This window comes from Paroedura picta, chromosome 8 (genome assembly GCF_049243985.1).
Source record: "Paroedura picta isolate Pp20150507F chromosome 8, Ppicta_v3.0, whole genome shotgun sequence".
NCBI classification, from domain to species: Eukaryota; Metazoa; Chordata; class Lepidosauria; order Squamata; family Gekkonidae; genus Paroedura; species Paroedura picta.
In genome coordinates this window covers 2,523,293-2,536,822 of record NC_135376.1, presented here as the reverse complement: position 1 = coordinate 2,536,822, position 13,530 = coordinate 2,523,293, and the positions used below count along the sequence as shown (strand labels likewise).

The following is a 13,530-nucleotide window of genomic DNA, read 5'->3' as shown; positions in this document are numbered from 1 at the left end:
CAATGTACCCGAATTCTACCCTATCCTGCCCTAGGCTGTTGTCTGTTATGGGCAGAATTCTAGGTTGAATGGTGATGGACACCACTGGTTATCTGGAATGAGAACTCCCAGAATAAGCCTGGAAGGACCACTGCACATAGGAACACAAATTGGAGGCTATGTGTGAACATAGGTTAAATGTTTTGGTTGGATGGTGCCCCTATCAGGCAAAGATCTGCTGAGTCAGGCTTTCTCCCTTCCTTCCCCCTCACAGTTCTTCATAAATGAATCTTAAAAGGTGGCACAGGGGACCGGGGTCGGGGAGTAAGCATTGCTTTCAAACACAAAACAAGGGTACGGAAGTTTGGCTCTCTTTTAGCCCAGGCTACATGCAGGCACAGGTTCAAGTAGCGAGAAGGGCTCATTTAAGAGCTCATCTTACCCACGCAAGGGATTCCCCTCCCCAAGCAAAGGCCCACTTGCCACTCACCAGCCGTATCTTCTCCGAGGGCCTCGAGCTTTCCGCACCGGAGCCATCGTAGATGATCTTCTGGAGGCCACAGGAAGCCTTGATGATGACGTTGCTGTTGTTGGAAGAGAAGTTGGCCTTGTGGTCTGGTTGCTGCTGGACCATTGGCCGCACAGTGGCCGTGGTGACCACCCGGGCTGGAGGGGGGGTTTCCTCGGCGGTCTTGGCCTCCTTGAAGAACTTCTCATACTTGTCCAGGTAAGGCGGGCGCTCCGGGAGCAAGTAATAGTGGGTGCTGCTGACCTTCCGGCCGTCCTTCACAATGGGCAGGATGCAGGGTCCCTTGGCACTCTCCTTGCCCTGGGCTTGAATGACCTTGGGGGTGGCGTACTTGGGGTCCAGGGCAAAGCTCTGGGTGGTGGGCATGGGCTGCTTCCCGGGAGACGTGGACAGGTACGAGCCCAGGGACAGCGGAGAACAGAGACCGGCTCTCGGTTGGGGGGACCCGCCTGGGAGAGACATGGGGCTGGGTGTCCTGGAGCCCGGCTGGGACAAGGGGTCACGCGGAGGAATCTGGGGCGGCCGGTCCTCCTCTCCCCCGGAAGCCGGGGACAATTCCCCGGACCAGCGACCGTGCTCGTTCCGGCGGAGAGGGCGGGGCAAGATGGGCACGCGAGGGGGGACCTGGGGCTTGTCCTCCCCCGGGCTGGGCGTCGAGGCGGCCGAGGCGGCCCCCAAGGGCACGTTGAGGCGTTTCATGCACTCCTGCTGCAGTTCCTGGAAGAGCTCGGTGGTCTGGGCGGGACTGGGCTGCTTGGCCTCCTTGGACGGCAGGAAGAGGTTGTCCTCTAGCGTAAGAGCAGGCGGGTCGCCCTCGGGCAGGAAACCGCCGTTGGTCTCCCCCTTCTTCTCCCAGGCCGGGGGGCTGTTCGGCTGCCTCGCGAGCCCTTCGGCGCTGTTGATGGAGCAGACCTCGAAGTCGTCCTCGTCCTGGGCCACGTCGTCGTACGCGGGGGGCGGGGGCAGCGGCCGGGCGTCCCAATCCACGATGGGAGTCGGGTGGAGGGGCCGGGGCAGGGACCGCGTGGGGCTCTGCGGGGGCGTCTTGTCCAACAGGGAAAAAGCCTCCATGGCCAGCCTGGCCAGCGATGGGGCACAGAGCTCCCCGACAGGCGAGGGGGTGGTGGGCACGGGCTCCTCTCCGAAGTCGATCAGCGTCACCTCGGTCCCCGTCACGCTGCTCCCCTTCGGCCGGGGCAGCAGCAGCCTCTCGGCCACCTTGGTGCCCGAAATGCGGGCGGAGGGCTTCGTGAGACGCAGGCCGCGGGCCGGGCCGGGCTTCTTCAGGCAAAGGCGCTTGAGGCCGGAGGAAAGGGGGTCGTCCTCCTCGCTGACGGGGTCGTAGGAGGGCTCTGGAAGGCAAAGGGACTCGAGTGAGGGACTGGGAGAAGAAGCCCCCCCTCCCTCCACAGGAATGGCAGCACCAAGAACGTGGGGGAGGGGGCTGCCACATCAGGCTCACCTATGACCTGTTGGAACAGGCGAGATTTGCACGCGCATGATGCAAATGGATGTGCCCTGCAGGGGGCATCAGAGGAGATGTGTATTTAACATAGTCAGATCAAGAACTCCCTGATTTTTTTAAAATAGTATTTTCATTTAGATCAGCCTGGTGTAACTGTTAAGTCAATGGATTCTTTATAGATAACATCGGAAGCCTTTTCTTTTTCTCCCCCCCTCTGTTCAATTGCCTGCGTTCTATTCTGAGTGGTTTCTCAGTGGAACAGGCTTCCTCGGGAGGTGGTGGGTTCTCCATCTTTGGAGGGGGTTGGACTAGATGACCCAGGAGGGCCCTTCCAACTCTAGGATTCTAGGAAATCTGTGTACTGCCCTGAGCCGGTCACGGGAGGGTGGCTGAGAAATCTAATTAATAACAACAACAACAACAACACACATCCTGCTTAAATTAGTTGCAAACAAAGGTCGTTTCAGAGGGTAGTTGGGTTGGTCTGCAGGAGAACGGCTAGATTTGAGCCCCGTAGCGCCACTGAGACCTGTGAGATTTAGTGGGTATGAACATTGGAGATATGAAATATCTGATCAAGGGACGGTTTGGCTCATGGAAGCTCATCTCCTGAAAACCTTGTTGGTCTTGTTTGGTCTTGGATGCTTTAGGATGCTTTGGGCTGATCCTGCGTTGAGCAGGGGGTTGGACTAGATGGCCTGTGTGGCCCCTTCCAATTCTATGATTCTGTGATTCTATGATTCTCTATTGGTGTGCCTGACCTTGCAAAGCCTTGCAAAGGGAAGTTGAGGAATTCTCCACGAGGGGGCAGCAGAGATCCAGCAAAAATATGTTGATTGATTGCCAGCTCACACTGCTTTCCCACCTCCCACAATATCCATGCACTGTTAACACGCTGTCCATGCTCAACCACGTTTGGGGCAGGCAGGCAGGCCACAAACTGCAGGCTCTTCTTTCAGGGGCCTTACTAAGTGACAAAATTTGCATGAAAACGCCGTTTTAAAATGTGATTTACTATGAAGGGTCCCCCCTCCACCTCTGTCCAGTAGGTTAGAGGGGACCTGTAGGTTAGGAGAAAATGATCCCATCTCAAAACCGCTCAGCAGCAGAACAAGCTCAGGGCCTCCTGCCCTCGGGGTGTCTGTGGACGGGCAATCAGGCACCTCGGGCAGGCGGGGAGAGGAAGCACAGCACACCCCCAGGTACCTGTCGAGAGAGACGCTAAAAGAGAGTAGAGAGGGCAGGCGTGGGGGGGGGGGGCAAGGCGGCTCAGAAAGTGGCCCCACTTACTCTTGAGGAGGATCGAGGGCTGAGGCGGCCGGGGCGGCGGCTCCCCTGCAGGGAAAGAGAGAAAGAGAGACCCCACAGGAGGAGACAGAGAGCAGGCGTTAGACAGCAAAGGGCCCACGACAGAGGCTGGGGGTGAGGCGGACAGAGCGGGGAACCGGGGGGAAAAGGTGGCAGGAGGGGAGGAAATGACGGTGAAGCCATGCTGGGTGCCATTTTCAAGCCTCTGAGGTTCCAGCAGAGAGCTCAGTGCAAAATTCCACCTCCCGGGCCCCTTTAAGGTGTCCCATTTTGGAAGGAAGCAACCCCTGGCCTGAAAAGCACTGCTGCTATCACCCCCAAAGATGTTAAGTTGAAGAGTAGGTTTATTATTATTATTATTATCATTATTATTATTAATAATAATAATAATAATATTTTCTCAAGCCCTGAAGGCTCGAGGCAGGTGACAATAATCTCAACCCCATTAAGACCCATTAAAACCCCCATTAAAACTATACTAACATGACAGCAGAAAATCCCCATCCTAATATCAGGGATAATGGAAGAGTGCAATGTACACTCTTATGCCCTGCTTTTCACTGTCCGGAGGAGTCTCAAAGCAGCCTACAATCACCGTCCCTTCCTCTCCCCACAACAGACAACCTGGGAGGGAGGTGGAGCTATTAGAGGCCTGACATTACTGCTCTGTGAGAACGGCTTTATCAGGACTGTGACTAGCCCAAGGTCATCCAGCTGGCTGCATGTGTAGGAGGAGCGGGGAAAACCTGGGAAAAGGCCAGACGGCCTCCAACGAAGCAAGCCCTTCACCAGCCTAGAACCCCCCCCCAGGCTCAAGAATAATCTGGACACAGGGCCAGGCTTTCTCCTGCGCAGAGCACCCAAGAGAAACTCTAACGTCCCGAGACAAAACAGCCCGGAGAACGACAAAGCAATGCCTGCTGGGACTTGCAGTCCCGTCCCCGTAGTTCACCTTGGGCAAGAGGCAGTTTGGGTTGGGTGAGCAGAGGGGGGGGGGCAAAGAGGGAGGGGATGTCTTACTTTTTGACCTTCCTGGGAGCTGCGTGGGACGGGCTGCGTTCAAGTCCACACCTAGGATGTCCGGAGGGTCCATGGGGTTTCCCAGGTACAACCTGCAGGGAGCCGCAGAAAGAAAGCAACAGTGATTCTAGCGGGATCGAATCCGCTTTATGGATGCATCTCTTTCGACGCTTTAATCATTAATGTTCTGGGCGTGACGCTTGTCACCTCCTAGACTGCTCTGATTCGGCGCCTGGGTGGGCCGGCCATGCCAACCCAAACGTAAACCCATCAATAAACGGCCGGGGAGCGGACAGAGCTCTTACTCGTCGATCTTATCGGGGAAGCCCCAGCACTGCTGGGGGTTGGTGTCTCCATGGCCTGTGTGGATGAAGCTGTTCTTCAGCGGCTGGCTGATGTCGTGGGCTGACAGTCCTGCCACCGAGGTCACCGTGTTGCGGGGGAACTGGCCCACCTTCAAGGTCCGCTTGTTCTGGCCCCGCCACCAATAGTTCTCGGCCCTGGGGGACCAGAAAGAGACAACGGGCTGGGTTACGAGGAGCGAAGGAGGGGGGCCGGCGCCCCGTGGGCTTCCAAGAGGGGTCCCCCATCGAAGGTCAGCAAACACTGGCGGGAATGAGAGGGGTGCCAACCTCCAGGTGGGGGCTGGAGTCCTCCTGGAATCACCGTGGATCTCCAGACTACATAAATCGCTTTATTTCTTATTTAAAACATTCATTTCACTTCTTCTGGAGAAAACAGGTGCTTTGGAAGGTAGATTTCAGGGGACCGTGTTCTACCGAGGTCCCTCCCCTGCACACGCCCCGCCCTCCCTGGGCTCCACCCCCCCCCCCAAATCTCCAGTTATTTTTGAAGTCAGAGGTGGCAACCCCAGCAAATTAATCTGACTGTGCTTTACTCCCTGGGAAGCCCAGGTATGCTCTGACCATACATTCTCTCACTTCATGTGCAACATGGAGCGCATTTAATGAACTCCAATCACGAAGGGGATAGATCAAGATGGGTGGTCGTAATTAGGCACGTATGATTCGATTCAGATAGTCCAAAAAGGACCCAAATAAGCGCTGATTCGGCCACTTTTGAGACAAATCCTGTCCGAATCGCAAGTTAAACGGTCGTCGTCAATTTATTTACGCTCCGTTGACCAGTGAATTCTAACAAGGTAAGCCGTCCAAATCAGCCTGGGCCGAATCGCCAAACCGTGATTCAGGTGCGATTTGCTCATGCGGAGATCAGGCAGTATACAGGGGCCAAATTTTCCTTTTCAGTCTATTCCAGAGTCAGCAAACGGGCCCAACCCCTCCCCTCACCCCAGAATAGACAGAAAGGGAAAATTTCTCAATGACTTCAATGGCGCCAAATAGCTTCGGATTCAGACAAATCAATTGGGTGGAATCTGAGCCTGGGGAGGATTCTTGGAATTTTTGTTTTTACACGTTCCCTAGTCTTGGCAGTCTGTCTGTTGTGGCAGAGAAGAGCCAGAACCCAGGTGCACCTTTAAGAGGAAGGGCATCTGTGGCAGGGCTTGAGCCTTTGGGAGTCACTGCTCACTTCTTTAGATATCCCGTATCGGAAGAAATGAGCAGTGACTCCTGAAAGCTCAAACCCCGCCACTATTTTCTTTTTTTAGTTTTCTAACGCGTTGTTGTTGTTATGTGGGAAGTCGTGTCCGACCCATCGCGACCCCATGGACAATGATCCTCCAGGCCTTCCTGTCCCCTACCATTCCCCGTAGTCCATTTAAGCTTGCACCGACTGCTTCAGTGACTCCATCCATCCACCTCATTCTCTGTCGTCCCCTTCTTCTTTTGCCCTCGATCGCTCCCAGCATTAGGCTCTTCTCCAGGGAGTCCTTCCTTCTCATGAGGTGGCCAAAGTATTTGAGTTTCTAACGTGTTACGGGACTCTTAATCTTTTCTATGTTGCAGACAGACTAACATGGCCACCCATCTTGATCAATCTCCATCGAAGACACCACATTTCGCCACACAGGATGGAAATTCAGGTATCTGAAGAAGGGAGCCGTGACTCCTGAAAGCAACTCCCCTGCTACAAATTTTGTGAGTCCTGAAGGTGCTCCTGGACTCCGGCTCTTTTCTACAGCAAGGGGAGGAGGGGAGATGCAAATTGATACGGTTCTGATCCAAAAGGGCTTGTGCTCTGAAGGAGACAGGCAAAATTTATAGATTTATTAAAAATGTATTTACTGGCTGCCTTTCTTCCTTACAGAGATGAAGGCAGCCTGCAGTATGTAGCCATAATACATGAAATAAACCATGAAAAAACAATGTAAAGATCACAGTTCAGGACTCCTAGTAAACGGAACCAAACGTGGTCCTAAATACGGCCATTGTCAGCTGCCTCCCAGGGACCAAAAGTGAGGGTAGGCGCACCTCCCTGGGGAAATCGTTCCATTATCATGGGGCTGCCCCCGAAAAGGCCCTGCCCCATGCTCCAAGCAGCTTTAATCAGTGGCTCAGCGAAAGGTTAGGCGGGAAAGACGCAGGTCAGGCAAGGGCAAGGGGAAAACGCTTGCTAAAAGACGGGACATTCAGGACTGGGCGACCCTGGCCAAGTAGTCTTCTGTTATTCAGCCTAACATACCTCAAAGGACGGTTACGAAGACAAAATGCGAAGGGTAGAACCAGAAACTCCTTGGAAAACAGGGCAGGGAGGCGATTTGGCAACCCTTCTCCATTTTGTCTTTGTAATCTCCCTCCTGCCACCACTTCTCATGACGGTGGACACAGGAGCCCAGGGGACGAGACCCTCCACGCCCTCCGGGGACTTGGCAGGCTGACTCAATGGTCAGAATTTGCAGCAGGAATTGACTGCCAAGAGTATTTCCAGAGAAACCTCATTGTTCTCTTTGGGGAATGTTCCCATTCAGAGGCAGGGAGAAACATCAGGGGAAGGCCTTGGACTCTGTGCCCTGTTGTTGGCCCTGCAGAGGAACTGGCTGGCCCCTGTGTGAGACGGGAGGCTGGACTGGAGGGACCCTCCCTGGCCTGACCCAGCAGGGCTCTTCTGAGGGTCCTCAGGGGAAGGCCTCGGCCTCTCTGCCCTGTGGCTGGCCCTGCAGAGGAAATGGCTGGCCCCTGAGTGAGACGGGAGGCTGGACTGGAGGGACCCTCCCTGGCCTGACCCAGCAGGGCTCTTCTGAGGGTCTTCTCAGGGGAGGGCCTCGGCCTCTCTGCCCTGTGGCTGGCCCTGCAGAGGAACTGGCTGCCCCCTGGGTGAGACGGGAGGCTGGACTGGAGGGACCCTCCCTGGCCTGACCCAGCAGGGCTCTTCTGAGGGTCTTCTCAGGGGAAGGCCTCGGCCTCTCTGCCCTGTGGCTGGCCCTGCAGAGGAACTGGCTGGCCCCTGGGTGAGAGGGGAGGCTGGACTGGAGGGACCCTCCCTGGCCTGACCCAGCAGGGCTCTTCTGAGGGTCTTCTCAGGGGAAGGCCTCGGCCTCTCTGCCCTGTGCCTGGCCCTGCAGAGGAACTGGCTGGCCCCTGGGTGAGATGGGAGGCTGGACTGGAGGGACCCTCCCTGGCCTGACCCAGCAGGGCTCTTCGGAGGGTCTTCTCAGGGGAAGGCCTCGGCCTCTCTGCCCTGTGGCTGGCCCTGCAGAGGAACTGGCTGGCCCCTGGGTGAGACGGGAGGCTGGACTGGAGGGACCCTCCCTGGCCTGACCCAGCAGGGCTCTCCTGAGGATCTTCTCAGGGGAAGGCCTCGGCCTCTCTGCCCTGTGGCTGGCCCTGCAGAGGGACTGGCTGGCCCCTGGGTGAGACGGGAGGCTGGACTGGAGGGACCCTCCCTGGCCTGACCCAGCAGGGCTCTCCTGAGGGTCTTCTCAGGGGAAGGCCTCGGCCTCTCTGCCCTGTGGCTGGCCCTGCAGAGGAACTGGCTGGCCCCTGGGTGAGACGGGAGGCTGGACTGGAGGGACCCTCCCTGGTCCGACCCAGCAGGGCTCTCCTGAGGGTCTTCTCAGGGGAAGGCCTCGGCCTCTCTGCCCTGTGGCTGGCCCTGCAGAGGAACTGGTTGGCCCCTGGGTGAGACGGGAGGCTGGACTGGAGGGACCCTCCCTGGCCTGACCCAGCAGGGCTCTTCTGAGGGTCTTCTCAGGGGAAGGCCTCGGCCTCTCTGCCCTGTGGCTGGCCCTGCAGAGGAACTGGTTGGCCCCTGGGTGAGACGGGAGGCTGGACTGGAGGGACCCTCCCTGGCCTGACCCAGCAGGGCTCTTCTGAGGGTCTTCTCAGGGGAAGGCCTCGGCCTCTCTGCCCTGTGGCTGGCCCTGCAGAGGAACTGGCTGGCCCCTGGGTGAGACGGGAGGCTGGACTGGAGGGACCCTCCCTGGCCTGACCCAGCAGGGCTCTTCTGAGGGTCTTCTCAGGGGAAGGCCTCGGCCTCTCTGCCCTGTGGCTGGCCCTGCAGAGGAACTGGCTGGCCCCTGGGTGAGACGGGAGGCTGGACTGGAGGGACCCTCCCTGGCCTGACCCAGCAGGGCTCTTCTGAGGGTCCTCAGGGGAAGGCCTCGGCCTCTCTGCCCTGTGGCTGGCCCTGCAGAGGAACTGGCTGGCCCCTGGGTGAGACGGGAGGCTGGACTGGAGGGACCCTCCCTGGCCTGACCCAGCAGGGCTCTCCTGAGGATCTTCTCAGGGGAAGGCCTCGGCCTCTCTGCCCTGTGGCTGGCCCTGCAGAGGGACTGGCTGGCCCCTGGGTGAGACGGGAGGCTGGACTGGAGGGACCCTCCCTGGCCTGACCCAGCAGGGCTCTCCTGAGGGTCTTCTCAGGGGAAGGCCTCGGCCTCTCTGCCCTGTGGCTGGCCCTGCAGAGGAACTGGCTGGCCCCTGGGTGAGACGGGAGGCTGGACTGGAGGGACCCTCCCTGGTCCGACCCAGCAGGGCTCTCCTGAGGGTCTTCTCAGGGGAAGGCCTCGGCCTCTCTGCCCTGTTGTTGGTCCTGCAGAGGAACTGGCTGGCCCCTGGGTGAGACGGGAGGCTGGACTGGAGGGACCCTCCCTGGTCCGACCCAGCAGGGCTCTCCTGAGGGTCTTCTCAGGGGAAGGCCTCGGCCTCTCTGCCCTGTTGTTGGTCCTGCAGAGGAACTGGCTGGCCCCTGGGTGAGACGGGAGGCTGGACTGGAGGGACCCTCCCTGGCCTGACCCAGCAGGGCTCTTCTGAGGGTCTTCTCAGGGGAAGGCCTCGGCCTCTCTGCCCTGTGGCTGGCCCTGCAGAGGAACTGGTTGGCCCCTGGGTGAGACGGGAGGCTGGACTGGAGGGACCCTCCCTGGCCTGACCCAGCAGGGCTCTTCTGAGGGTCTTCTCAGGGGAAGGCCTCGGCCTCTCTGCCCTGTGGCTGGCCCTGCAGAGGAACTGGCTGGCCCCTGGGTGAGACGGGAGGCTGGACTGGAGGGACCCTCCCTGGCCTGACCCAGCAGGGCTCTTCTGAGGGTCTTCTCAGAGGAAGGCCTCGGCCTCTCTGCCCTGTGGCTGGCCCTGCAGAGGAACTGGCTGGCCCCTGGGTGAGACGGGAGGCTGGACTGGAGGGACCCTCCCTGGCCTGACCCAGCAGGGCTCTTCTGAGGGTCTTCTCAGGGGAAGGCCTCGGCCTCTCTGCCCTGTGGCTGGCCCTGCAGAGGAACTGGCTGGCCCCTGGGTGAGACGGGAGGCTGGACTGGAGGGACCCTCCCTGGCCTGACCCAGCAGGGCTCTTCTGAGGGTCTTCTCAGGGGAAGGCCTCGGCCTCTCTGCCCTGTGGCTGGCCCTGCAGAGGAACTGGTTGGCCCCTGGGTGAGATGGGAGGCTGGACTGGAGGGACCCTCCCTGGCCTGACCCAGCAGGGCTCTCCTGAGGGTCTTCTCAGGGGAAGGCCTCGGCCTCCCTGCCCTGTGGCTGGCCCTGCAGAGGAACTGGCTGGCCCCTGGGTGAGACGGGAGGCTGGACGGGATGGGCCCTCCCTGGTCTGACCCAGCAGGGCTCTCCTGATGTCCTTAGGAAGGCCTCGGCCTCCCTGCCCTGTTGCTGGCCCTCCAGAGGAACTGATTGGGCTTGGTGTGAGATGGGAGGCTGGACTGGAGGGACATCAGGCCTGATCCGGCAGGGCTCTTCTGAGGTTCGTAAGGTGGCCCAGGCCTCCCAGACTCGTTGTTGGCCCTGCAGAGGAACTGGCTGGCCCCTGGGTGAAATCCAGCAGTGCTCTTCTGGTGTTTTCTCTCGGGACCTGTTCCTTCTCTCAGCACCAACAATCGTGGCCAAGCCAAACGTAGCCCTTGGCAACGACCCCACTCTTTTAATAAGAGGCAGAAGAAATGCAGGAGAGAACTCTTCCTTCCTTCCTTCATGGACTACATAAAAAAACCAAAGACCTTCTGATGCCCTGGTTTGTTATCATTAAAATTTTAAAATCGTTTTTCCTTGTAAGATAGTAAATATAAGCACAAACTCCCTGTAACAATACCTTCCCCCCGCGTCCATCCACAAGAAAACAGAGTGCATACACTTGGGCAGCTAAGAGCAGAGATGAAGAGATAAAGAGAAGACAGAGACAGAGACAGAGACAGACAGAGACAGACAGAAACAGACAGAGAAGATTTTCACACTACCGTTCTAAACCGGATGTTATTCCTTGTTGGCCATGTAAAGTGGGTTTGATACAACATATTTCTTCCTGTTTCCTCTTTTTTCACTGCGTGATCTTCTTTGGAGGTTTTTAAAAAATGTTCTGAGCACTATAGTGCTATGTTGGTTTAGTGCTATAGCGCTCAACTTGGAACATTAAGCAAAGGTCCATGGAAGATCACACAGCTACCCTCCAGTGACCCCTGCCCTATGCCTGGAGGGAGGCAGGGGTCACTGGGCTGGCCTGGAGGAAAATTCCTTCCTGGTCTCAAAGTCTGAAACCATTTTGACCCAGAACCTCTTTTAACAAGAGCAACTTTGTTTTTATAATTCACCCTTCCCATGTGGCTCAGGGCGTGTGACAACCCAAAATAGACAAAAGCACGGGCTTAACATCATTAAAGCAGTTCTTATATAAATCCAGGTTTAAACTTTTGATCAAGGGCCGCAATCCGAGCGGCAACTCCGAACCCACCGAAGGACCTCCTGGGTCATCTAGTCCAACCCCTTGCACTTGTCTTGTGCAGGGGGATGGACTAGATGACCCAGGAGGTCCCTTCCAACTCTATGATTCTAGGAAAGAATCAACACAGGAGGTGCTCACTGAAAAAAAGACAGCTCCAGCGAGCAAGCCAGGGTGTATCCTGCAGGGACAGGAGCGCCACGCCACAATCTGAGGCTCCAGCTGACGTGACCTTGAGGGGTGGGGGAAATTCCTCCCCAACTGCAAACACGGTAACCAGTCGCCCACTGAGTCATCGCTTGAAACTTTGCTGGTTACGAGAACGTGATCTCCAGACTAGCCTTGAACGGTGGAATTTCCTGATGTCCCAAGACAGGGAGGAGAGGCCCTTAAGCTTCCTGGCAAAGTTCACGGTGCGCCTCGGGAGGGTGAGGTCAGGCCAGAGCAGGTCGGGCGGAGCGGCAGCAGTCCTGGGGGGACCTGTGGGCTCCATGTGGGTCAGGTCTGGTTTTCATACCCCGCTTTCCACTGCCCGAAGGAGTTTCAAAGCGGCTTCCAATCTCCTTCCCTCCCTCTCCCCACAATCGACGCCCTGTGAGGGAGGCGAGTCTGAGAGAGCTTTGACAGGGCTGCTCTGAGAAACGGCACTATCAGGACTGTGACTAGCCCAAGGTCACCCAGCTGGCTGCATGGGGAGGAGGAGTGGGGAATCAAACCCGGCTCGCCAATTTAGAAGTCCCCGCACTAAACCAGGGGTGGCAAAACTGTGGCTCTCCAGATGTCCATGGACTACAACTCCCATGAGCCCCTGCCCGCTCATGCGGGCAGGGGCTCATGGGAGTTGCAGTCCATGGACATCTGGAGCGCCACAGTATGGCCACCGCTGCTCTGTTCTGCCCTTTTCCCACTGCAATAACATTTGACTATCACGGATTTATATGGGGGATTAGGATACCGACTGATAGGTTTTCCTTTCATTTGTTGATTGAGGAATCTCTTGCTGAGCCCCGGAAGACCGGCATGCAGAGTGCCTAGATCTGCCTTGTGCACCCCAGGCCCTGTTCGTTTCCAAGTGTGTGACACGAGTCTCTTCTTCTGCCTTGGAACAGCCTGTGGCCAAAGTCCTCCTGGGGGAGCTGGTGGAGTCCAGGGTGCTCCAGCCAAATGCCGCTGGGCGGGTTTGAAACGCTTCAGCCGGGACAGAGGAGGAGGAGGAAGAAGAAGGAGGAGGAGGAGGAGGAGGAGGCAGGGTCCACGCCCCCAGCTCCCCACTGAGTAATCCCTTGGCACAAGAAAGAGACTCCTCCAGAAGGTAAACAGGAAAAGGGCAGATCCCGGCCTGGTGGGGATGAGTCACCGGGTGAATTCAGGAGACGGCCTTCCTCGAACTGGCAGACTCAGATTCCAAGGCACCTGCTAGAAGCCAGGGGCAGCGGCAGGGAATAACACCTGCATGTGTGGGATCTAGAGTCCGGTAGCACCCTGAGCCCGAAAGCACCTTACGGACTTGCAAGATTTCCAGGGTATGAGCTTTCAAGAATCAGCGACAAGATCCCAGGAATCAAACTGGAAGAAGGAGATCATAGGGCAAGCAAGATGGTGAGAGAGCTCTGGGGGAACTGCTCTATGAAAAAACTCTAAGAGAACTGTGACTAGCCCACGTTAGCTGCATATGAAGGAGTGGGGAACCAATCCAGTTCTCCTGATCGGGGTCTGCCGCTCTTAACCGCTACACTATGCTGGCTCCTATGGATTTGCTTTCCTGCAAAAGCGTATCAAAGCTTCCTTTGGAGTTTATAGCCCAGAGTTCAAATCTAGCTCCTAATAAATTAAGGGTTAAGAGAATTCCCCCACTGGGGGTCCCTTGGGAGTTGTCCCCACCCTCTCATCTGCTAGCCTCTCTGGCCCTTTGCTTGTGTTTCATCTCATACAGGACCTCTCTTCTCTGGGCTTGGAGCTATAGTAAGGTAGCCATTCCATTATGTTAAAAGTACCTATATGAATATGGCATGCAAGATGTCCTATTTTTATATGTAAAATTGCTTTCTCTTGTTACCATCGGAGTCAGGTCATCTTTGCAATTTGTCTGAACAGTATTTTTCCCTTAACCGGGAGACTGGGAGGATCAGGGATATGGTGTACACCCTCTGTGCTTCTA

At 57.0% G+C, this 13,530-nt stretch overlaps 1 protein-coding gene across 9 annotated transcripts in view; it reads right to left on the bottom strand.

The window, feature by feature from the left end:
- The window catches only part of TNK2 (tyrosine kinase non receptor 2), an 89,973-nt gene that overhangs the window by 5,115 nt on the left and 71,328 nt on the right, over window positions 1–13,530 (bottom strand). For 7 of the 9 annotated variants that reach the window (XR_013233366.1, XR_013233367.1, XR_013233369.1 and 4 more), the window contains 4 exons: window positions 4,607–4,801; window positions 4,302–4,393; window positions 3,264–3,308; window positions 470–1,860 (listed from right to left, as the gene is read on the bottom strand). Coding sequence is in view for 2 of the 9 variants with exons in the window: in XM_077348045.1 (XP_077204160.1) it covers window positions 470–1,860; window positions 3,264–3,308; window positions 4,302–4,393; window positions 4,607–4,801 (1,723 nt within the window). In the remaining 7 variants the exon portion in view is untranslated. The remainder of the gene's footprint in view (window positions 1–469; window positions 1,861–3,263; window positions 3,309–4,301; window positions 4,394–4,606; window positions 4,802–13,530) is intronic. The other 2 variants (XR_013233363.1, XM_077348046.1) reach the window with 1 other exon arrangement.